The 25,336-nt window shown below is 37.4% G+C and overlaps 2 protein-coding genes across 4 annotated transcripts; one reads left to right on the top strand and one right to left on the bottom strand.

Annotated features, from left to right (window-relative positions):
* The first annotated feature begins 59 nt into the window (after window positions 1–59).
* gtf2e2 (general transcription factor IIE, polypeptide 2, beta) lies at window positions 60–24,182 on the top strand. The gene is made up of 8 exons (XM_036583058.1): window positions 60–215; window positions 1,350–1,513; window positions 16,349–16,440; window positions 19,614–19,721; window positions 21,153–21,335; window positions 22,042–22,135; window positions 22,802–22,917; window positions 23,779–24,182. The coding sequence occupies exons 2-8, from the start codon at window positions 1,351–1,353 to the stop codon at window positions 23,896–23,898; spliced, it is 876 nt and encodes a 291-aa protein (XP_036438951.1). The 5' UTR covers window positions 60–215; window position 1,350; the 3' UTR covers window positions 23,899–24,182.
* On the bottom strand, window positions 9,684–14,566 carry smim18 (small integral membrane protein 18). 3 transcript variants are annotated; one of them, XM_036583061.1, is made up of 3 exons: window positions 14,431–14,566; window positions 11,068–11,091; window positions 9,684–10,338 (listed from the first exon to the last, which is right to left on the bottom strand). In XM_036583061.1, exon 3 carries the CDS (start codon window positions 10,335–10,337, stop codon window positions 10,122–10,124), a length of 216 nt encoding a protein of 71 aa, XP_036438954.1. In that variant the 5' UTR covers window position 10,338; window positions 11,068–11,091; window positions 14,431–14,566; the 3' UTR covers window positions 9,684–10,121. The 3 variants fall into 3 exon arrangements, with proteins under 3 accessions (XP_036438954.1, XP_036438952.1, XP_036438953.1); XM_036583059.1 differs by having other exon boundaries at window positions 9,684–10,343; XM_036583060.1 differs by lacking the exon at window positions 11,068–11,091 and having other exon boundaries at window positions 9,684–10,343.
* Window positions 24,183–25,336: the final 1,154 nt, after the last annotated feature.

Genomic DNA, 25,336 nt, shown 5'->3' on the forward strand with positions numbered 1-25,336 from the left:
TCGAGGTACCCTACGTAGGTTTCCTGTACGCCGTTTGGAGCGCAGCGCTAGTCGCCGTCACTAGCGTCAAGTGTTGTCTCTGTTCGAGTGAGACACGGCAACAGTAACTATCCTTTCTTACCGGAATCGGCCGAAAGCTGACAGCTGATGAGATTTGAATGATTAATTAGGATCTAACAGATCTGTCTCTCGAAGAGAGATCGTGGAGTAGTAAGGTAGGTGAATGGCGTAACGTTGAGTAGAGATATGGCTAAGAAAAGCGAAGCTTGAAACGTTACTGACTCACGTTAGCCTTCGCTCGGCGGTTAGCTAAAGTTATTTGGCTAGCTTTTGTTACCCTTCATACCTTCACATTCTTCAGATGTTTGTGGAAAATTCTGACAATATTGACTTAACATAATACGGACACGTTATTCGTATAATTAGTTCAGTATTACAAATACAATTTTGGATGAATTAATCAGAGCTAGCCGCGAGTCAACTATTTAGCTAGCTTAACACTTACAGCTAGCTTGTAAAGCTAACTAGATCATGAGAACGTTAGCTAGTAATTTGACGTTATTGGCTTACGATCTACTTTGTACAAGTTTTAGGTACCTTCTGTGATTAAAATGCTCATGGATACTAGTTCGATAACTAGCTAAATCAGTTCCTGGCCTTTGTAACCTGTTTTTTGAAGATTCAGCTCCTTTGCAGTGCTGAGGAAATGTAGAAATAGGACACCCCTGTCCCAAAGTTCGCACTTGAGGTTTTGTGTACATGTGCTTCTCTGTAAGTGTCAGTGTGTGACCCGTTTATCAAAGATGGAAGAGTACAGTGCTAAAGACCACGCTGAACACATCCTTTTACTGAAGCAGCTCAGGGCTAAGTTTACAGTCTACAGTACTTAAAGAACGCTTTCGTCAGTTTCATTGCAAAGTGAACATAATTAGGTCAGTTTAATTGGATTTAGTTTGTAAAAACATTGGATAAAAATTATTGTAATTTATTCTTCTTTTCCTGTTACTGTAATTCTACAGGTTCTGTTCCACATTATTACATCTCAGAAAGATAGATCTGACACCTATTGTGATACAGATTGTGTATTGTGTAAATGTAATGTTTTTGCCATATCACCCACCCCTAACAAATGTATGCTATACAATATGTTTATGTCTGTGTGTGGTGGTCCCCCATTTGTAGTCTTTTTTACAATACAGAAAAGTACTACGTTGTCAGTTGTGTATAAAGTGAATTATTGATGTGTTAATTTATAAGAGAAAGCCATATAGTGTGTAGTGTAGCATTAGGGTGTATTTGTTTTGTTTTTTCTAAAATGTACATTCAGATCTTTTTATGTGTTTGTGTAGGATGGATCCCGCTCTGCTGAGAGAGCGTGAACTCTTTAAGAAGAGGGCTCTGTCCACTCCAGCAGTAGAGAAAAGACCGGCGTCCTCAGAGGCCTCTGGCTCGTCTAAGAAAAAAAAGAGCAAACCTGACAAAGAGTCGTCCTCAGCGTCCAAAAACAATGCAGGTTAGAACAACACATCTGTTAAGCTGCCAATGACGATATTACTCAAACCTAATGCTGCACAGTTAGCCCTTAATACACTGTATCATGCGAACGGCATCATGCAGAAAAGATAAATTGTAGGATTGAGAAGTCCTATAGCACTTGATTACAGTAACAAGGCTTTATGCTGTTATGCAACCAAAATGAAAAAATAACACATCCCTGATGAGGCTGAGTATTAACTGCAGAGAAAACAGACAAATTATGGTATCCAGACACTGTGCAACTTGGTGTGGGTAGTCATACTAAGCCATTTTTTGGCAATTTTAGTAGAGTTGTGAACGCCCCGTTCTAGAGACACTTACCGAGTTAGAATGGTTGACAGTAGTGGTGGTAGGAACCAGACGTCCGAAGTGTTTAATGTCTCTAAAAAGCTGCATCACAGGAAGTGATGACATGCAGTGGTTACAAATACTCCTGATGTCAAGACATTGTTTTGTGATGGTTTTGCAAAGCTTTTGGCCTAAAACATACTTTTTAAAATCTGTTTATGTAAGAGAGGTATATGCAATGTGTTATAAGGCAAAATAGTCCCCAAAGAAAAGTCAGGACCACCACAGAGCAGGTAATGTTTGGGTAGTGGATCATTCTCAATATTGCAGTGACCCTAACATGGTGGTGATTTGCTACATTCGGTAGCTCCAGTACAAACTAAAGAAAACAAACTGTTCAAAGATTTGTCCAAAATGTACTATAGATGTCATGTAGATATAACTTTAAAATAATAATCTCTTATTTGCGATCCAAATTTTATATTTTTTTCCAAATGAAATTTACAGCAAAAAACTTGATGTACATTCATGTCCATTAATATTTGAATGTTGATGAAGTTATTTGTTATTTTAGCTTTCTACCACAGCATATTGGAGTTAAAATTAAATAATGAGTATGAGCTCAAAGTGCAGATTGTATGCTTTAATTCAAAGGTATTCACATGCAAATCAGCTAAATGGTGTAAAATTGATACATCCCCCCACATATTTTAGGGGCTTAAAAACGCTTGGGCTGCTCAGCTCTTCTGTGGCCAAGTGTGTGTTATTCCCTCATTATTCCACTTAAAAGTAAGCAAGCAGATAAAAGGTCTAGAGTTGATTTCAAGCATGACATTTGCATTTTAAATCTGCAAACTGTCAATGTGACACTAACTAAACTAACTAATCAGAGAGATGGCAAAAACGTTAGATGTGGCCAAATCAACTATTTGGTCCATTCTTAAAAAGAGCTAAAATATCAATATATAAAATATGAATGTATTCATATTTCTAAACTTCAGGACATTTAAGCTAAATAGTTTAATCACAAAATGGAAGCCACATTGTGAAGAACTGTTTCTAGGGTCACGTATCAGCATTATAGTATTTCTCTCTGTGGCATTGCTTCCCAGATACCTGATAAAATTTCCCTTGAAAATCATTACCTTTTCAACCAGGGCTCTTTAAGAGGCTGCATCTGTAATTAATTTGGACCATTCTGACTTCTGGTAGCTTTTTTTTTTTAACCACTCTCAAAGACCTTCGATGATTTGCTTCCAGATAGGCATGTGGGAAGGTGCCTTCTTCCCCTCTATGTGACCAACATTGATCATTGTCCACTAATCCTCTTTTCTGGAACTTGAAAGGTGTATAATAATATCTGAATCTGCAAATATCTGCAAAAATGTGTTATTTTGTAGTGCGCAAATTTATCTAGTGCCTCCCTCACTGACCACCGAACACCGGCCACCATATCCTTATTAGTTAACCATAATTTTTTTGAATCAATATTTAGACATTTAAATCCAACCTAAATATTGTAATTTAAATATATGTATATCGCTGTTGTCAGAAGAAAACCTCATATCTCCAAAATGGCAACTTTACAGGAGGAAAGAAGGAAGGAAAAATCCTACTTTACTTTTAATGTAAGTCAGTGGATCCAGATTTTTTCTCCAAGTCATTTTGGGCTGTTCTCATTCTTCATGAAATTTACACATAATTTAAAGGGCGACAGGTATTTTCAAATTATGTCAAAACTGAAGAACAACAAAAATGGAGATATGAGGTTTTCTTCACACAGCAATGATATATTTTTTACTAAAATAGAGTGGCATATTTAGATCGACCTCATTTTTTGGTCTGAAAAACGATCAGGCAGAATGTCTTTAAGCAACAAAGATATCTTTGCTCCTTATAAAAAGGACAAATGATGACATTGGGTGGGTTCCTTTCCATTCTGGAAAAGTAAAAGGAGTATGGAGAGTTTCACCACCTTATTCAGGAGCTGGAGCTTTTGAAAACAGCCTGGATGTAGGTGTCTCAGTTTAGGCTCTATTAGGGCTGGGCGATAAAATGATAACGATAAGTATCGCGATATAACTTTTCATCGATAGAGCGATAAGACAGGTTCGGTAAATTTTCGATATAATACACCATTCTCACACTTCCACGTTTTAGCGAAAGCCCTGGTGGCTCTTTCTACTGCAAGGAAAGCGACACTACACTGCTGTCGCCAGGAGAGGGCGCACTTCCGAATTTTTCAACTTGATTAGAGAGGGAGGGGGCCACGAGTAAAAAAAGGGTAGCCAAATATACTTTAGCAACGGCTGAAACGCGGAGTTATACATTCCCTGTCTGAGTGGATGTTATCGGCGATCTATTCTCCTGTGACCGCGTGTGAGTGACGAGGTCAGTGGTGTAACTGCACTGTCCTACGGTGAACTCACCTCAACATCGTAACAAGCTTAAGCGGTGTTAAATCACGTCTGCAGCGCCGTGTTACAGCGCCAAACCATCATATTTTAGTATTAGTGCATTCTCGAGCAACGAAAGTGAAAGAAAGAAGTGGGTTCATGTTCGAAAGTAAACCGAGGAAGCTGTGAGGCATTGGAGAGCGGGAGAGCGCTGTCTTTCCAGGCTAGCTGTTTTTAGCTGCTGGCTAACTTGAAGCAGCGCTCCAGCAAAACACGGTGAATTGATGATACGGTAGATCAAACAAGACACAAAATCACCGCTTTCAGTTTAAACATACCTAAAAGGAGGACTCTGTGACTGGTGCGAGAGATTCACACTGCAGATAATGCTTTTACACAGCGAACGTCAGATATACTGCGGTTCACCCCTTAAACTACTACGATAGCATAGAGAAATCCAGTCGTCGCTAGCTGGTGTCTGAATACTGTGATCTGCTCTGACATGGATGTGGTAGGAGTGACAGCAGTGACCTACCGAACCGAGTTGACGTTGTTGAGAAACTAAAGAGTTTAGCACTGTTGTTGGCCACTTGTTTAGCATTTGTAACGGGGTAGCCGAGCGCTCGTCACCATACAGCTAAAAATAATCTGTTTTCTTTCTTAAATCATGACTATTACAAAAATTGCAGCTGTGCTTTTCCAGCTGATAAAAACAGCTCAGAAACTTTCTCCCACTCTCCCAAGACAGATTTGTGAAATGTTCCACTGTTTGCCGAGTGTTTGTCATGATCGGACCATAAGTGATAGTTTAAAACCACAGGTAACCACCCAGGAGCAAAATCAGCCTTCAAACGTGAAAGAAATCATGATTTGACATTTATCGCAATATGTATCGATATCGAATGATATGAATTTTGTTTATCGTGATAACGTTTTTGGCCATATCGCCCGGCTCTAGGCTCTATTTGAACTGATTTTGGAGATAAAATCAAAGAAAATTGACAGGCTACATTGATTATTGTATTATTTTTGTATGCATTTTAAATTATCTGGCTGATAAAGTCTTGTGGGTCACAGAAGCTTTTGTGGTTGGTTGTTTAGACTGTGAGTTAGAAAAGGTTAGGAACCCCTGTTACATTCACACTCACACCACTATCAGCTGAATTGCTCACAAATAAAAGCAGCATTTGTATTGATGATGAAACAATATTGAAATTTCATATCACGATTATCATGACCAAAACTATGACAATTATCGGTATTATCGCGATATTTTTCAAATGTGTTGAAAAGTTAAATAAATAAATACTGATACACAAACTGAAACTCACCAACTTTTATATTAACACAAATAGAATTGGCAGCAATATGTGCTTTTTGTTTGCATAAACATATAGTCAATATGTTTGTAGCAATAGCAAATGTATTATTATTACTGTTATTATTATTATTATTATTATTATTAATTACAATAACTAGGGATTTCCCTGCATAGAGAATTAAATCTCGACCAACTCTGAGGTGGCCAAAATCACAGAGGAATTGCGTGACCATGCTGTGAGCTGCAGACAGTGTAGAACTCACACAGTGTGTCTTCACCTGTGGAGCTGCTTCTCTAAAAGCATTTTAAAACTAAAACATAACTTAAAATTAACATGCATCAGAGCTGTGGCAGAAACACTCCTAAAGATTAATCTCTGAAACTCTGCTTTTCCTAAAAGCAGCACACAGCATTCACTTGCGCAAGGCCCGTCTCAAAGCACACTGTCTTCCCTATGTAGTGCATTTCGTGGATCATGAAATAGCAAATCCTTCAACCAAAGAGTGCGTGAAATGTTCGACTAAGTCATCTATAATCAACATTAACAACAGGTTACAAATTCCCTATTTAAAACTCAGCTGCTTGTTAATGATGATTGTGTTTGTTTGAAAAGTAGCGCACTATGTAGGGGACATTGAGTGATTTGAGACAGTTATTCTCTTCTCAGAAAGTAAACACTGCAAGCAAGACGAGAAAGGGGAGCTGTGCAGATTGAACTTTCTGCAGCGTCTCGTTCCAGAGCTTGCGTGACTGTTAACTCAGAGCTCATTTTGGAGACACTGCTCCACAGAAATAAGCTTCATTTAACATTATTAACGAACCATAAGCATAAGTTAAACCACACAAACCATGACATTTCTTCTAGTTCGAAGTCCCCACAGACTTAAAGTTAACCTTGGATTCTCTAAAAAGTAGCGGGTGGTGGTCACGAAGATGACTCGTAAGGTTTGATGTGTTGCCCCCTATCACCGCTATTTTCTTTTGGCATGTTCTGCTGACAGCGTGGTCATCTTCAATTAACTTTCCTTCTGCATCCTTATAAAACTCAAGATATGACCAAATGTAAGACTTGGTCTTCTTAGAAGGCTGAAATATCTCTGAATCTCTGTCACTACATTCCGCCATGTTCTCCCTTCTCTCCCTCTCCCTCTCACTCTCTCCCCCTCTACCTTCCCCTCTACACACACACAGAGCTGCATCTGAGCCAATGATTCTGCCTTTGTTTGTAATCAACCGTGGTTTTAACGATACTTTAAAGTTCAAAAGGTATTTCACTGTGTTTGAAACTGTAATAAGCAAGTAAATGAGATATCCTTTATAGATATTCGGTATACCAAGTTTTGTCTAGTTTGTTTTTTCATTGCAACCATTGTGCTAAATGATTTAAACACAAAATGGCCATTAAGTACAATTATTTATTTTGACCGTGACAGAAAAATGCAGGATACATATTTAACAGAAAATTACACAAAAGACTCCAAGAGTAAGTACAACATCAAATCTATTTGTGTTTAATTTCTCCACTCTTAACTTTTGTGTCCTCTGCTGACACTCTTGGCTCTTTAAAAGATCTTCTCAAGGACATGTAGGATATGTATGTCCCAACACTATTACTGAAAAAAGGAAATATTAACAAAGGAGGAAATTTTGCACTGGGATGCTGAAATTAGACATTTGAGATGTGGAATAAGTAAGACTCATCAGTCCATTCAACTTGTAATTTCGATTATTTAGATCTGTTAAAAGTAGAAAATGCAGCCAACGCCTAAGACTGAACCTTGGGAATGTTTACAAGAATCATGAAAAAAGATTGCTAAGGATTTCTTTTAAAAGCTAAAAGGAGGTCTCTTGAAAAGAACTGAAGCTGTATTAAAGGCAGGTTTTAAGCGTCAGTTCGATGGAACTAAGCCTGTACTGCAGTGGGAGGTACCGTACGCTCGCATTAGCTTAGCCCAGCAAGCTAAGTTACAGCTTAAAACACAACAGAACAGCTTTGATTTTGGCTTTCAGTCACTCAGTCAACTTTGCCTTCACTGATAGAAATTGTGATAGCAGAACACCAGTTAGTCGCATAAAACCTGTGCTGGGGTGTTTGGATCTCAAAGCTAGCTAAGAAAGAGGAGTTGGCTAGCATTTGCTTAGCTAGGAGGCTATAGATCCATACTTTACAGAACAAGCTAATTATTGGCTTTCTGTCCCTCTAATGCCAGCAGCTCAACTTTGCTTCCTCAGGTTTGAGTCATTATCATCAAACTTGTGTCAGTAAAGCTTTTGTTAGTCAGAATCAAACCTGCTCTGTAGTGAGCATAGCTGGCAGCATGCTAGCTAAGCTAATACTATCCAGCTACTCGCTCCTGGTTAGCAGCACTGTTTAGCAACTAGAAATTGTTGTTAGATTGAAGCTTTGCTATTTATTGAAAGGTGAATTTCAAATTGTGCACTGCTGTCTGTTTTAGTGTCTGTATAAGCGAGCTGAACTTATATGATTGCTTTTGGATTTTAAATAAAGCAGGATGCAGGGGCCCCATACCGACATAAACATAGCACCAATCAGTGAATAGCTACATCAATATGTCCTCCCACTGAACCGTTCTGTGGCCCTAGCTAACCGTGTTGAGAAAACCACACAGTCCAGTTTTTAATTTTGTGTCAGACTGTGTCTGTGTGGAAATCCTGCTGAAATGGTTGTTCTCCGTGCTCAGAACTGTTCAGCCCTGCAGTAGAAAAGAGGCTAAAGTTATCGTGTGTTGGCCTAGACTGTGTTTTGTAATAAGATTGGAACGGAAGGCTAACTAGCTCCACCGTGACATTTTATAAAAGAAACTGTGTGTTTATCGGAATAATTCAAATTTGAAACTCTGGTTATCGTTGGGTTTTATATTGCGGTATATCAATAAAAGTAGTTTCATAAACACAACTTGGCATCTCATACATCTCATACATCTCGTCTGATGAGATGTATGACCTGAGTTTTACATTACAATTGCCCAGTCTAGGCCCATGATTGTGATTCATTACTGTTCATTACTGTTACTGTCAGAGTAGTACAGGTGATTGCTTGATGTTTTCTGCTCACAAAGTACTAGAACCTTAGACCCAGGAAAACTGGAACTGAGCCTTTTCACTTGGCTATCAATTTAATAACAAAGGTTCTAGTTTTATGTTTTTTGTGCCTGTTCAACATGCCAATATGCCACATTAGGGTGTTTCTCCTGTCTTTGATAACACCTGAAGCTGAAGCTAACAACAGTTAAGTGAATTTTGTACGCTTTCATGTGACGATAGTCACCAAGCACTATTACATGACCAGTAGTGCAGACAAGTGCGTTCGAATGTGAACTTGCATGGAATGTTGTGTGTAGGCTGTATTGAAAATTGATATTTTTCTAATTATTATTTTCTTGAAAAGAGTTTGCTAAGGCGGCACAAGCTAATTAGGAAGCTAACACTAGCATTATTAGCATTTATGCTAGCTTTCAGAGAACAAATGTTTTTGCTCAAAAATACAAGCTTAGCGCAGGATTCTGTGTAATTGCAGACATTTATGTGAGTGTAACACCTGTAAGCTAACTAGTAACCATGATAGTTAATATGTCAGTTCATTCTTTCAAGAGATGAAAATTGAGCTTGTTTGATTCTACACATGATTCTATGTAAATGTACACGTTTTTGTGAGTGTGCGTTGTCAATACGTCATTTCATTTTAGTACAACCTTGTATAGCCCGTAAATTGAGCCAGATAGCAATGTGGCTAATTAGCCAAATAAAACACTTTAGACTTTTTTGTAGCATAAACATGACCAAAAAGGCAATCAAAATGATTAATTGTGGATATTATGACTGTTCCATAACTGTTCCATGAGCCAGAACTATAACTAGGACTGTGCATTCCTGGTGGTTCCCGTTTGGGTCAGTTCTTCTTATATGTATCTTTGTATTTTCTCATTTGTAAAGCACTTTAAATGACCCCAGTGTATGAAAGGTGCTGTATAAAAAAACTTGCATTGCCTATGTGCAGTGGAAAAATGCCTGGCACACTGGAATATCTTTGTGTGTCCAACATACATCTCCATTGTGGAATAGATCTGCAGGTAGAACCTCATTTAATCTATCGCTTTAGGCATGTATCAAGGTTTAGTATAGGACCTATTGGCAGTTGTAGTTTTATTAATCTGGCTAATGACTGAAAGCAAAGTTTCATTTAAACTGTGCATGGTTACCTCCTGTTGCCCCCAATTCTTATATGTTTAATGAGTGGTCAAGATGAATTGGTTTCAGAGGCATTACTAAAGACCTTTAGTAAAATTTGTGGTATTTCCAGAGAGGACAGAACAAAATGCTGTTATAACTCACCAAAACAGATCAGAGAAGAAATAAAAGAATGACATTTTGTACAGACTTGTATGTTTATGACCAATCGAGAGCTCCTTCAGTGCACTGCTCATTCCTTCAGTCTTGGCATCCTGTGTGTGTGTCTGTGTTTCAGAGCACTGTCCAGTCTCTCTCGTAGCTCTTTGTGGCATTTTTGCAGCCTCTCCTGGTTTGTTTATCATGCTGTTTGGCTGGTTTCCTCTCGTTGGCTACACAACCTCATCGTTCTGGTTGCGTCGGTCATGGGCGGTTTTGGACTTTGCAAAGCAGCCGCAGTCGAGCAACTCGTAGAGGAAAGCCAGCGTGGCAAGGGAGAGGACGGTGAGGATGAAGAGTAGCAGGATGATGAAGCAGGCGATGTTCCAGCCATCATGGAATGGATAAACCTGCTGCACCAGCGCAGCTCCACTGCTGGATACACTCATACTGCTCTACAGAGAGAGAGAGAGGGGTGGGTGGAGGAGTAGATACAAGGATTGATGGATAGGTGAAGACAGGAATGGAAACAGAGATGGAGGGGTGGACAGAAAGAGATGGACAATAGGATGGATGCAAAAATGTACAGATGGATGAGGAGAGGAATTAATAGATAAATAGATTAAAATATATATATGAATGATTGGAGAGAAAATTTGTATGTGGAAGGATGAGTGGTGGAAGAGATTGATATAAAGAAGTGTGGATGAAGGGCGAAATGGATATAAACAAGGGTGGATGGTGGAAGAGAAGTGGTTGGATACTGCAGAAATCCATAGTTGAAGGGAAGGAGGGTGATAAAAGATTGAGGGAGGGATTGATGAAGAGAAAGATGATGAGGGAGAAATGAAAGGGAGGATGGAAAGATGGATAAAGGGATGGATGGACGAATCAAGGGAAAGAAAAGGGGATAGGTGGATGAAGGGGGGGGTGGGGAGATGGTTGGGGAGAGATAGAGGATGTGTGGATGAAGGGAGAGGTAGAGGATGTGTGGATGAAGGGACGGGGAGGGATAGACAAAGAGAAAAATGGAGGAGTGGGGGTGGAGAAGAGGGTAAATGGATAGTTGAAGAGATGGGTGGGGATAGAGGGATAGATAGAGATGGAGCGATGAATGAAGGGAAGAAAGAGACAGAGGTAGAAAACAAATGACAAAAAGAAAAAAAGAGAATCACTGACCTGATTTGCTTGGCTGGACTGGAGCTGAGTAAAGAGGAGTGACAGTTCGTGTGAGTGTGACAGTGGGATTTTGCATATCTAAGAGTTTTTGTCTGTGGCATCATTTCACAAACTGATGTTGGCTTTTCAGTGTATATTGTTGATTCTAGTCTATAGATTAAGTGCATTTCAGCTGCTGTTGGAGAGCTAGTGCAGGATGTAATCTAGTTAACTGTGTAATGTGATCCAAGCATCTCCAGTTCTAATGCTACATAAACACGATATGGGAGGAAAGTCCCTTTATTAGAGGTGTAACAATACACTGTCCTTTTAAAGCAAAACTATGCATCCAACCATATGTCTATAATGTGATTTTGTCGATTCAGAGTATTGATGCGTATTGTGAAATTAAAAATTATACATTTCCTTTAGCTCTTAAAAAAATAGTCTTTTTCTTTTTCCTGGTTATGCGGTCAAAGCTAAAGAAACAAACGTTAAGTCAAATTGAATTGGAAATATCACATTTTGACATGACATACTTGCGAGTGAAATGCAAGGATCACTGAGAATGCTGGGTGGGAAAAATAAAACATGATGATGTTATTGGTTAGTGTTGGTGCAAATTACAGAAAAACACCAATGTTGTCTTACTTATTTCATATATAATATATATAATATATATATACACACACACACACACACACATTTTTTTTTTCTTTTCCCCAAAATTTCTGTTGTCAGATGCTCAATTCAATTGTTAAGATCTAAGCAATGTCATTCTGAGTGTTTTGATATTAATTGGTGCATTTAAGAGAAACTAACATTCATATTTTCTTCGCAGTGGTTGGTGATTTAGAACCAAGGGTCGTAGTGTCTGTAGTTCAAATATAGGCTTTTGAGTTTTATATTAATATGTAATAGGGGTGTCACAATACAACTTCGCAAAGATTTCATGTGCGAATGCATTTAGATTTCATGCTATAAAATGCATGACACCAGAATGGCTTCTATTTAATACAGTCCATAATACTCTTAACAGTTATAACCGTGAACGTAAAACAAACTCCACTGTGCAGCTCTTGGAAGTACCTTAGCCTTCCTTGGATGGCTGATTAGCCAAACTGTTTGACATCCTCGCATTCATCTTCTATTTGGGATTACCTTGGTATCCTATTCAATTATGATGGGCAAAAAGTGACAGATCAAATGCAACAGTGTGGCAACATTGCTCAACACTGGTATACCCTCTAGCCTTGGGGTGATAAACAATATTATCAAATATCGCAATAATTTCAACCAGTGACGATATTAAGTAAATTGTCGTCTTATTTTTTATCATGTACCCTTGCCATGTGACTTTTTTTGGTCGTTCTTTGTATTTAACCATTGACTTTTTACAAGTATTCTAATCTATGGTAGGTTAAAATTTTAGACCTAAGCTGTAACAGAAAAGACGGCATTTAATTATAGACCATGCAAACATAACTAATAATTACAAATATAAATTTTCGAAACACCACTTTAAAAGATTAGAACGTAGCGTTTCAGTCTGGCAAAGAATGCTGGGTATATGCAGATGAAATACTCCGCTACATGTGACCTGCTCCCTAGTCGGTGAAAAATGGATGAGCTTGTTCAGGAAAAGGGTGTCACTGCGCCTGTTTGGCAATATTTTGGTTTCCAACCAGACGAACACGGAGAACCATTAGATGTTAACAGTGTTACATGCCGTCTATGCAGAAAACCTGTCATCACCAAAGGCAGCAATACAGTAAGTACTTCACAGTACGAGCTGTCAAGCTGTAAGTACTTCAGCAAGACAGCGGTGCCTGAGATGTGTAATAATGTTAATTGTGTATGAAACAATCTAGGTTGTTAAAGACTATAATCATAATAATATTCATCTAACATAACTGTTTTTTCCAGAATTAAGATTCACTGCTATAATTCTCCTTTGCTGTTCCAATATGATGCAGCAGTTCACTTACATAGGCTTACGTGACTGAAAGGCCCACTCCCTTGGGTTTTCTTCGTAAATAAATTTTTAAGATGATCTCGTTTATCGCGATAATTCTGCAGACGATAATCGTTTGTCTAAATTTACATTATTGCCCAAGCCTAATACCCATCCATGCTAATACCTTAAGTATGCTAACTCGTTTGTGAAGCACATCCCCCAAATGCACTTAGATTTTCTGTTCCAACATAAATGGAGCAGCAGTTACATAATTTTCTATTTTATTAGCCTTAATAACACATTTTCCAAGCAGACTTTTGCAAGATGTAACGCAGATCTTGAACTTTTGTTCTTCTGAGAAAATGACTCAAACAAGCACTGCTGTGTTTGGGAACTACTTCGTGAATTATGGGGGGAAAAAATTGTGACTCGCAAAAAAATAAATAATGTGAAAGTTCTTAGCATTTGTCTATTATTTGTATTCTAATTCTGTATCGGAAATGTATCGTACCGGGAGGCAGAAACGCCAATGCCTATTGTATTGTGGAAATTGTGTATTGTTACACATTTCACTTGTCACATTTTTGTAATTTGTAGCTTTCTGTGAGCTTGCTTTAAAAAACACAATCAATGCTTTGGTTGTCTGTTTCCTATCACCACTATACCACTGAAAGAAAATACGTGGCTAATGAGGTTTTACACATAGACCATTTGTTTTCAGGAGGCTTGAGAGGTTGTTGCTTTACATCCTATCTTGTGGCCTCTTGAGTTTGTCTTGCCCTGTTTCCCTCCTCTCTCCCTCTAGTTCTGTCTATTCCCCTCTCTCTCACACCCCACAACCTTGTTTGTAACATACATACAGACAGATGGCTCTCCATTTTTCTAGGTCTCAAAGGACTGTTCCTCTCCACAGCTTAGGAGGTGCCAGAGTGCTGTGTCTGTGTCTTTTTTTTTCCTGAAACCAGACCTTGTGCCAGTGCCTCAGTAGAAGATTTAGCTCTTTTTTTTGTTGTGTTTTATATAATTTATGTGTTTAGACATGATGTTGACTTGACTGCAGCAATACATTTCAAATCAGCTTAAATAACCTTAAGTGGTTTGTTTAGATGAGGTGATGACTTCTAGGAAAAGAAACATCAGAGTGAACAGCCTTTCTAAATTAAACAATTTTCAGTTGTTCTTGTTAGCTTTTTGCACTTCGTAGTTAGTAAGTATGTTAGCATTAGACAGGATTATGCTGCCTGTGCATTTGTCTATTTATAACACATTTAGTTCTCTTTCTAAACGCTCCTAGAACTGCTGTGTCAGCTTTCTGTGTCTGCATCCTACCAGCATCTGTCTGTGGGTGTGGGTGTGTGCATGGGTTTGTGGGGCTAGCTGACCGAGCTAGTTCTTGATGCGCTAGCAAATGTAATGAAAAAACGTACCTGAATGTCTAAATTGAAGGATGCTGGAAATACCAGTTCGATATCCGTCTGTGTCTCTGCCCTTCCCACCTTTCTCTCTCTCTCTTTTTCTCCGTTTGTCTCCTTCCTTCTGTCTGTGTTTTCCGCCCTATTCCACAGTCACGCTCTCAGCCCCTCCTTGCAGTATAGCCAGGTCGTCCGCAGCTGCTGCTGCTACACTACTGGCTAATTTCTCCATCACTCAGCACAAAGACCGCCCTGATTTATTATCACCCTGCAGTAGGCTCCCTTCCCCTCAGACATGGTGAATAATTCATGAAGCATGCTCTGATTGGCCAGCTTCCAGCAGTGGTGGTGGAGCCTGTGTTGATGCTGATGTTGGTCTTTGGAGTCAGTGTGGCTTCTTGTTGTAGACAGCTTATTTGTACCTTATTCGAACACTAACTATATTCCTCATTCTGTTCATTTAAATGATACCCTGTTTATGCCTTTGCTTATCTCATTTATCATAGATCTGTCCAGAGTAATGCACTCAGGGAGTTTTTTCTGCCAGTGTTGCAATAGTCTTGCATATTAGGGATCTTATTGCCTGCTTTGAGGCACCATTGCTAAATAAAATTGAATTGAACCGAGTTTTAATTTAGTGTTAAAGAACAACTGAGGTCACTTCCCTATCTTGTTTAGCCGTTTGAAAATTACTGTGTTTTTGATCTTTGTTCTTGATCAGCGTATTGCTGTCATACATTATTTTTGATGGTCCACTGTACAAAATAATGTAAATGTCACAAGAAATACTCATACTCATCAACCGTTTTATCAGAAGCAACTACTATGTATGTAAATAAGTGCAATTATACACTTTGTAAGTGTACAATTATTAACTGTAGCTGATTTGTTGCTGCATGATTAATTTTCCTCCGTTTACCCCTTCAATTGAAAGTAAACACCAGAGGACCCACCCATGGAAGCACCACTGACCAGATATAATTTGAGTGCTGGACTAGTCAACACATTATTGCGGAAATGGTACGAGTGTATCAGGCACAGCTGTAGTCCTGTGGTCATAAAGACAGATTTAAGCTGGGCCGGGGAGGATGTGCACCTTTCAATATTTAGGGAGGGATGAATTCAGTGTGTGTGTGTATGTATATATACTTTATATTAAAATGATGACTTATTTTCACACGATTTTGACCTAGTAAGGCAGAACACTGACGGAAGGTCGGAAAAAATCAGTTATTGCTTAGATGTTATTAGTTCTTAGATGTTATTAGTTATTAGAAAATAAGACATTATTTTAACCTAATACTTCAGAATTTGAGAAAATAAGTGATCATTTTTAACTTTTTATTTTGAAACATATTATTGTTAAGGCAAAATCTGCTCGTCAATGTTATAAAATGAATCTGTTTTTTAGCGTTGTAACACTCAAAATATTAAGCAATAGCATTTTGAAGAATAGATTTTCTAAAACCTTTTTTAGTAAGTTCGTCTTCAAATCAAGAATGAGATGTATTTTTTTGTTTTTGAAGGTTTTTTTTGTCAAACTAAGTAAATGTGTTTGTGGTTACTTTGTTTTGTGTTTACTTTGTCTCTGAGCACTCACAATAGCAGCTGTGTTAGCGCACCTATGCCTTAAACAGATAGGATCTTTTATTTAATCCCATATTTTCTCCTACGTCTTTACGTCTTATGCATAAACTAATGGGAAATGCAATCCATATACAGTGAGCATGTTTCATGTTCCTCTACTGTAGCAGACTGTGCCAGATCCACTTTTCTAATGTTTAAGACTGTCAAGAATATTTGGACATCTGTAGAATTTGTACATAATACAAATAAAAGTTGAGTGAATGTTATATCAAAGCTGTTAAATCATCTTTTATTAAATTATGTTTATTTAAATATTAATCTTCCTTTTTTTTTGTTCTTTCCTCAGACTCCAGTAATGGATCCTTCAATCTTAAAGCTCTCTCTGGGAGCTCAGGCTACAAGTTTGGAGTTCTGGCACGAATTGTTAATTACATGAAGGTAACACGCATGTTTAGACAAACTCTCCAGCATCATAGTTGAGTCACAGTGTTCGCGGTTGATTCATGTTATGCGTTACCAGCACTAGAGTGCAAAGTGTACAAATATAACAAGCTGATGCTGAAGCAAAGATGTTGTAAGTGTCCATAGATCTCAGTTTAAGCTTCCAAAAGGCATTAAAAGGCAAATTAATTTAGTTTTGTGGATATTTACTGAAATTATAAACTAAGGTAAATAATGTTCAATTTGACAAAAGGAATAGTAAACAATATCAGTTTTCCTGCAAGCTTTATCAGTAGAAGGGGTGGGACTCGCCTGTGTGCTAGCTATAATTTAAATCAGGGATAGATTCTAACAACTTTTGTATAAGAGTTAATAATCAGATATTCGGTTAACCATAGGGAAGAAAAAACAACAACAACACAAAAAACAGCTGAAATCAAGATGTGTACAAAGAAATAAGTTAATAAAATGTAAACATTTTACTATTCAAAAATGGCCAAAGGAAAGCAGTTGGTTCTTGTGTGGGATTAGTAACGGAGGCTGCGCACTTATCATATGAGCTAATGATCTAAGAGCTGACTGGGACAACATTGGTTGCTGATGTGTTCTACACAAAGCATAAGTTTGTCAAAGAAATAGATTTCACCATTTCTGGATCTGGATAGCCATCATCAACTAGCCTAGTTAGCTATACAGCCCTGTGACGTTTGGCCATGTCCTTAATGATGTGTCCTTGGCAATGTGCTTCTGTTAAGGCTCTTGTGTTTAAGTAGCAAAAGGCAATACTATACGTATACTCGCAAACACAAGCAAACTCACTACATTTTACACTCCTGTTAAATCATAAATTTGGCATTTCAGTGAATTCTTGACCTGTATATTTTTTATGTCCTCCCATGTTGATACATCCAGATGTCAATATCCAGATGTTGATTTCAGCACTCAAATAACAGCACCTCAGTTAACCAAGCACTTGAGTACAGAGCTCATCCCTGTTTTTGATATGTATATTACAGCTACGCCCAGACAGTTCTTAGGTCTGATAAGAGATTTTTAAAGCCATGTTTTATTTTCATTTTTTTTCTTATTCTTTTCCATTTACACTGTGCTGCATATTTAATATGACACTCAATTTTACCATCATTCAGACATTTTAATAACATTTTAATTTACACTGCACTGTGTACATTAAAGGAGGATCTTTAAAGGAACCTCTTTAGGGAGCCTTGAGAATCATTTTTGAAATGAGTTCTCTGAGGAACTTTAGATAATTTACACATTTATTGGGGCCTACCACTATGTGTTTATTATTGCATTTGTAATTTACATCATGTATTTATGAAAGTTCTGTTTCTGTTTTGGACAAAAACATGATTGATTAACTGGTAATTGTTGAAAAAGCAGCATTTTTGTTTTTTTGTTTTTTTTTCAGAAATGCCAGTATCAGTGTTTACATGGTCACGAGAAACCATGTGTACATTGCACATTTCATATCTTCATTGTGTTTATAGTATATATTTCATAGATGGATATTTTGTTATTTTTTTCTACAATATTGTTCTTTCATTTGACTGCTGTTTCTTATTACCTTATTGCTTCATGTGAGCAGGCAGTTATCCAAGTATTTGACTGTTAGTTGTACCGTGTATGACTTTGTATGTCACAAATAAAACTTTGAAACTTGAAACTATAAACAAAAAGAAATTTTATATGCAGGAGTCATGATTTTCATGGATGTAGGTATGCACCAAACCATTTGGTTACTCAAAGAATCTACTAGAATATAAGAAGAAACAACTAGGGTTCTTAAATTAAACCCTTTTTAGGCATGAAAAATCTTCTCAAAGTGTTTGAGGGTGCCCTCAAAAAAGGGTACCTAGAGCTTTGAGGTATCATGTGTTTTTACAGTGTGCGTTTCTCTGGAACTTTAATATCCAATGAAAATATCAGTTTTTGGGACTCTGGGGTTCTGTCTATAAATTTTTTTCATACAAATTGTGATATTATGTGTTATATATTTCTTTTTACTGTCTCTTCCCCTAGTCAGATCCTATCTTGCTTATTGCATTTCCTGTCCTTAAAAAGCTTGGGAACCTCCCCCAAAACCATCAGGATTCTTGTGTTAGTCATGTTTAAACAAGATAATTGTGCTTTACAAGTGTAATATTTCCCATAACATCTCCTGGGGCTCAATACAAAAGGATGAAATAACCCATAATCAGAGAATCAACATGTTGTCTTTTAGTACTTTGGAAAACAGCAGGTGGTGAATACAATTTGCTCAGACTTCTGCCTGCCTGTGAATCCAACCCAAGCATCTTGTTTACCAGTTTGTGCCAGACCTTTCCAGGAGAGTGTGTGTGCTTGCATGCTCATGCACATGCATCTGCTGTCAGTCACATGCTTGTAAATAATTCACACAACTCACTTTTTTTGTTTTTCTGAAGTGTGTTTATCACAGCAATTATCTGAAACAAAACATGGCAGTAATTATGACTAGTGCTGTCACTGTCTGTTAACTAATCAAGTACTGATTATTTTGACAAGTAATCTGTTTTTACAGTAAAAATTGAGTATACAGCCAAAACAATAAATAAATAAATAAACATATCATGTAATATAATATAATACAATGTAATGTAATAAAACTGACACAATTTCTACCACATATTATTGGAAAGAGTTAAACTAGACTAAAAATCTAAATGCATACAGATTGGTCTATCAGGCTGTTTCTTGCTATAGGTGGTGTATGCAGTTATATGCAGCCATTAGGGGCCCCTGTGAGTACGTATTATCCATTTTATGTATTCTGAATGGAATGGAAATTGACTCATATTTCTGTTAATGTTATTTTATTTATGGCTACTTTGCAATACTAGTCTATTGTTTTATTGGTTGTCTTGATTGCCATGGGTGGGCGGCCCTAAATAGGAACCCAAATGTTCAGAAACAGCCCTATGTAGAGAGAGCAGTAGGAGAATTATCATCATAGAAACAGCCAACTAGAACTAACCAATTCAAATTTCGCTTCATTTTTACACTAATACGATTTTGTGTAATCGGGTTTTTGTGACTGCACTAATTAAGACTTGTCAGTGATGACTTGTTATAATTTGTGAACGAAAATGGATTTCAGTTCTCTCTCTCTCTCTCTCTCTCTCTCTCAGACAAGACATCAGAGGGGTGATACTCATCCACTTACCCTGGATGAGATTCTAGACGAGACCAAACTGTTGGACATTGGCATGAAGCAGAAACAGTGGCTTATGAGCGAGGTTTGTGTGTATATGCATGTGGAATTACAAAGCTCAATTTCTAAACAGTCGAGACAGTATGTGAAATATAAATAGAAATAGTCCACTTTCACATGAATTTAAATAAAAACAGCTTCTTTATTGTTTTATGCTTATTCTGAATTTGATGCATGCAACACATTCCAGAAATGCTGGGACAGGGGCAATTTAAGACTAGGAACATTGTGAAATATTCAAAAAGGATGGGTAGAGGCTTGTCTCTTCCAAATAAAATGCATCAGCAAGTAATCCAGCACTTTTAGAACAATGTTCCTCAACAAATGATTGCAAGGATTTGACATATTTCACCCTCTATGGTGCATAATATCCCTAAAAGATTCAGATAATCTGGCAAAATCTCTGTGCTTAAAGGGCAAGGCCAAAAACCACAACTGAATCCCCACAACCTTCGATCTCATGACATGCTTCAGTGATTAATATCACCACATTTAACTCAGGAATATTGGGGTAACCTGTATCAGTAAACGCCATTCGTTACTGCATGCACAAATACAAGTTATGATTGCACGAAGCACAGTGGAAGCCATATGTGAACAACATCTAGAAACACCCCTGACTTCTCTGACTTCAAGCTCATCTGAAATGGATTGATACACAGTGGAAACGTGTTGTGGTCTGACAGGTTAACCTTGCAGATTGTTAATGGAAATCATTGAAAAGGACCATCCAGATTGTTACCAGAGTGAAGTTTAAAAGCCAGGCTCTGTCATGGTATTGGGGTGTATTAGTGTACATGGGATGAGTAATTTACACATCTGTAAAGGCACCTTTGGTGCTGAAAGAAATATACACATTTTGGAGCAGCAAAGGCTGCCTTCAAGACAAGATCACAACATCCATGATTGTTTCAACATGACAATGCCAAGCCACATTCTACATCATGGTGATTTTTAAACAGAAGATTGAAAAAAAAATCTGTTTTCAAAAATGTTTTTTAAAAGGAAAGTTACTGTAACAGGGGTAAACATGCCCTTGTCAAAACCTTTTTGGAACACATTTCAGGCATCATATTTCGAATGAGTGTATGTTCATGTATGTTTCAAGTACATCAAACATCGTGTTTTTGTACTGTACTGTTAATATTGCTTAAGCAGAATTTACTAATCACTGATTTCATTCATTTATTTATTTATTTATTCATTTATTATTTATTTATGTTATTTCACTTACTGTCCCAACTTTTTTAAATGAAAGTTTCTGAGTTGTCACGACAAACCTTTTCATATTTCTTGTAAACTAAATTTTTAGGAGAATTATCATCATAGAAACAGCCAACTAGAACTATCTTCATGTCACCAATCGTTATGTTTAATTTAGTTTTTGATATTCCTGTGGCAAACATAACTTTTATTTCTTTATTTCTGTCTGTCTTTCCCTCTGTCACCTTCCCAGGCCTTGACAAGTAATCCTAAGATAGACGTAAGGGATGGGAAATATGCCTTTAAACCCAAATACCATCTGAAAGATAAGAAAGCTTTGCTCAGACTGCTGGACAAGCATGACCAGCTGGGCTTAGGAGGAGTGCTGTTAGATGATGTGGAGGAGGGACTGCCCAACGCCGCCAAAGCTATTAAAGTATGATCCCTTTTTTAATGAGCCTGACTTTATTTCTGAAAATTTTGACTAGGACTGCATTGTAAGGACACAGTACTAGAATTACATTATATTGCTGCATATTGCTTTTATGATGTGGCTTGCTTTATATTAAAAATGCTGGAGAATCAATAATGTGGAATGGTTGAAGATTGATCTGCATTAGTTTGCTTAAATATTGTACATGAAAAATGAATGGCTTCTTCAGTAATCACTACTTTTGCACCCTGTGGTAAAGAAAAATTATCCAAATCTGGTACACTTTGTCCTAGATTCTGTAAATTGCAAGGTTGTTTAGCAGTCAAAATGTTAATAATGTTTACATACAAGCTGCAAGGTTCTTGACAACCTTGTAATTTAAAGGATCCAGTGATGTTTGGTAGACAAATGTCCATAAGGCCATATAACTGTTTGTTTGTTTTTTTTGTTTTTTTGTTTTACCGCAAGGCGCAATTTCTATAGAGAAAACCAGCCTGGACATGGAGGCTGTAATATGGCCTTGGCACTTGAGTACAGAATGAGTAAAACACAAAATGGCAGATCTCTGGTTGTCTCATAATAGGAATGAAACAATGATCTGAAAGTGCAGACACATTTATTCTCATGATCAGTGAATGGTCTTGGGGCAATTAGGCAATCTGTTATTTTGTTTAATTGTTAATTTTTTTGTTTTATTGTCTGTGTACAGGCTTTAGGTGATCAGATCATATTTGTTACCAGACCAGACAAGAAGAAGATTCTCTTTTACAATGACAAGCACTGCCAGTTTGAAGTAGATGAAGGTCAGTAATGGCAGTAATGTGTGAACGTAGTGCTAATGAATGTAATGAGAGAGCAGAAAGTGGCCCAACCAAAAACATGACCTCAGCGTAACTCAGAAATAGCTCCTAGTGGTTCAGGACATTCTCACGTTGGAAAATGATATCTTCAAATCTGGGCCTTGAATCTCGTTTCCGGTTTGGGATTTTGTAATCACTAGTAAGCTTCGTGGCCAGTCAGTTCTATCCGCAGTTCATATTAATAATTTTTGTTATTTTGTATAATATAATAACTTATACAGTGTGGATTTAAATATTATATATCATTTGTCAAAAGGTCATTTTAGATGTGTTATTCAATATTTTAAGAATTCTGTGAACAAGATGAATAAAATTGTCATTGTACTGTAATGTACTATTATTATCTATTTACATCACTATTATTAATTTTATAATTAACTTTATTGGCACTTTGTTTTCAGTGTTATACAGCTTTCTTAGTCATTTTACAGCCTTATACATTTCTGACAAATTTAGACTTTTATATATAGCTTCATAGAGTACTACTAATTATTTACAAGACTAGAATATTTTAATAACTTTTTATTCAATTATCTGCAACCAGATGGCTTTTATATTCTTGAAAGCTGTTGAACAGCAAACAATGGCTTTGTGTTCTGTGTTCTGTAGAGTTCCAGAAGCTGTGGAGAAGTGTTCCTGTGGATTCTATAGATGAAGACAAGATAGAAGATTACCTGAAGAGACAGGGCATCTCCTCCATGCAGGAGACAGGACCAAAGAAAATAGTAAGTTTGCAACACATACAATATCTGCTTATATATATTTAACCATTCCTTGACAATCTTAATCTGTGTTGCTGCACAAACCTGTGAAACCACATACAAAAGTGCTGTAAAAAAACCCTGCAAATAAACACTACAACAATGAACAAGTCCTTCTGTGAGGCTGCATTAATAAATGAACTGATTAAAGCGGTAATTTGGCCAAATATTAAGCAATCCAAACAAAACCATCATGTTGAAAACAGAAAATATGTGCAAATGTCCTTAAAATCTGCATTCACAATTGACCTTGTTAGTCCCTAGTCATAGTGTTCATTACATCATGTCACTCAAAAGACTTCTTGCTTTCTTGTAATCTTTTGTCTTCAGTCTTCTCTCTAAAATGTTTTTCTTTCTTTTCAATTACATCTCTGCGCACTTGCAAGGAGGGGAAATAATATTAACCCATAATATTGTGTTTCGCCTCCCCCACTTATCACAGAGTAGAAACACCCAGCTAACTTGGAGACACTCTCTAAAAAAGCGAGTTACAGATGCAAATGTAGTAAAACTTGGACTGGACTGGCTATTGTGCTCACTAGCTAGTCTATGTGCTATATAACCTACAGACTAACCAACCATTTCACTTATTTTACCTCTTTGCTTGAAGCTGCATGCAGCACTTTATTTCTATCCCTTACACTGAAGGTTTTTCGATAATGAATGGCTTGTTGTTTAAAGCTGTGTTGAATCTGACACGAGGCAAAGTCTGCAGCCAATATTAAGACGGAACTATAATTCTCTAATAAAGATTCAGTACTCGACTCTGGTCTTCATTAAGTGACTTTGTGCACATCTCTGATGTTTTGTTATTGACTTTTGTAGCTACCCGTGCAGAAAAGGAAGAAGCCTGGAGCGCAGAAGAAGAGACGGTTCAAGACCCACAACGACCATCTGAATGGAGTTCTGGAGGACTACTCAGACGGAGTCCCCGGCAAGAAGTGACAGAGACACACAATAAAAACTCCCTACTTAGATGCGAGATAAAGACTCAGAAAGTGAAGACTGATACGTGTTTTCCCCCTGAACACACTGTATCTGATCAGAGCGGTCTCATTGCCAAAACCACAGTCAGACACAAGTGTGAAAGGACTAACAGACAAAACAAATGTGAACTGACTGAAATAGTTTCTTTATTTTATTTGCTTCTATTTTTGTGCCAGTGCTTTGAGCAGTATGTTGAAGCCTCTTTTTTGTTTTAGAATAAAACTTGAAATGGAGAAAGTAAACCACTTTTTATACCTCTTCTTTCATTCTTCACTTGTGGTTGCACAGTTCGCTGCCATCGGGAAAACAATCGCCATGACATTGTCATTTAGACATTATCACTGGTGAAAATGTAGAATTTTAAAGAAGAGCACATAGCAGTGTAGGTTGTTTTAGGTAAGGTGGAAAAAGGTGCTCTATATGCTTAATTTTCAGGTAGTTAATACTGGGGGTGCCTGGACTTCAGCAATAAGACATGAAGCTCCCAAAATAATCACATCCAGTTTAATTCACTATTGTGGTAACACAGCAAAAGTTAGAAAAATTAACTTTGGTAGTTAGCTGATCAGTCTACGTCTAGTTAAGAATGTAAGATGTATAGAATTATGAAGATTTATCTCTATAAATATATATAACATATATAGTGTTGTACAACAGCTTTGTATGTGAATCAGCCAATCAGGACCATAACTGTTTTATAATTACAGATTGTAGTCCAACCATTTCTCTTTCTCTCTTTCTTGTTTTGTTAGCCTCTCTTTACCCCAGTTCCACAGGACCACCACAGAGAAGGTGTTATTTGGGTGGTGGATCATTCTCAGCACGGCAGTGACATTGACACTTGCTAGTCACTGTCCACTTACTGTCCACTCTGTTAGACACTCCTGCCTACCATCTATCCAGCTTGTCTGTTTCTGCACAGTTTGTGCATCATCCCCTTGTCTTTCATCAGTGGTTTTTTTTAGCCACAGGACCCTCTTTAGTTTGTGTAGTTTAATGAACCAATATAGTCATTCACTTTTACATGACCATTTTATATGTCTATGTACTATATCACTCTCTTTTATTTAAAAAAAAAGGGAGGGGAGGGGGGGGGTTCACTTTTCCACAGTATGGGGCCAGCTGTCAGCACAATATTAATGACCTCACTGTTAAGATTGCTAGCTGTTGCTATGCGATGAAGGAATCTTTTGGGGAAAAAAAAAGCTTATCTACACACTCTGAGCTTTGGAGCTTTTTGGAATGAACGGTGTACTTTATGACTTAATGAAATGTGATCGCCTGCTTCACCTCCTATAGCTTGTTTTGTTTTTTGTTTTGTTGTGTACGAACTAATTAAATGTCAAAAGCTATAGCTTTGTTTAAATTGTTAATTATTGATGATATTAACACTACT

This window comes from Colossoma macropomum, unplaced genomic scaffold, assembly GCF_904425465.1.
Source record: "Colossoma macropomum unplaced genomic scaffold, Colossoma_macropomum, whole genome shotgun sequence".
NCBI classification, from domain to species: Eukaryota; Metazoa; Chordata; class Actinopteri; order Characiformes; family Serrasalmidae; genus Colossoma; species Colossoma macropomum.

Excerpts from the sequence above, each read along its gene's own strand:
- gtf2e2 (XM_036583058.1), top strand. The coding sequence starts at position 1,351 with ATGGATCCCGCTCTGCTGAGAGAGCGTGAACTCTTTAAGAAGAGGGCT. Across the intron at positions 19,722-21,152 it reads AACAGTGGCTTATGAGCGAG|GCCTTGACAAGTAATCCTAA; the intron begins GTTTGTGTGTAT and ends TCACCTTCCCAG. Across the intron at positions 22,136-22,801 it reads CCAGTTTGAAGTAGATGAAG|AGTTCCAGAAGCTGTGGAGA; the intron begins GTCAGTAATGGC and ends TGTGTTCTGTAG.
- smim18 (XM_036583060.1), bottom strand. The coding sequence starts at position 10,337 with ATGAGTGTATCCAGCAGTGGAGCTGCGCTGGTGCAGCAGGTTTATCCA.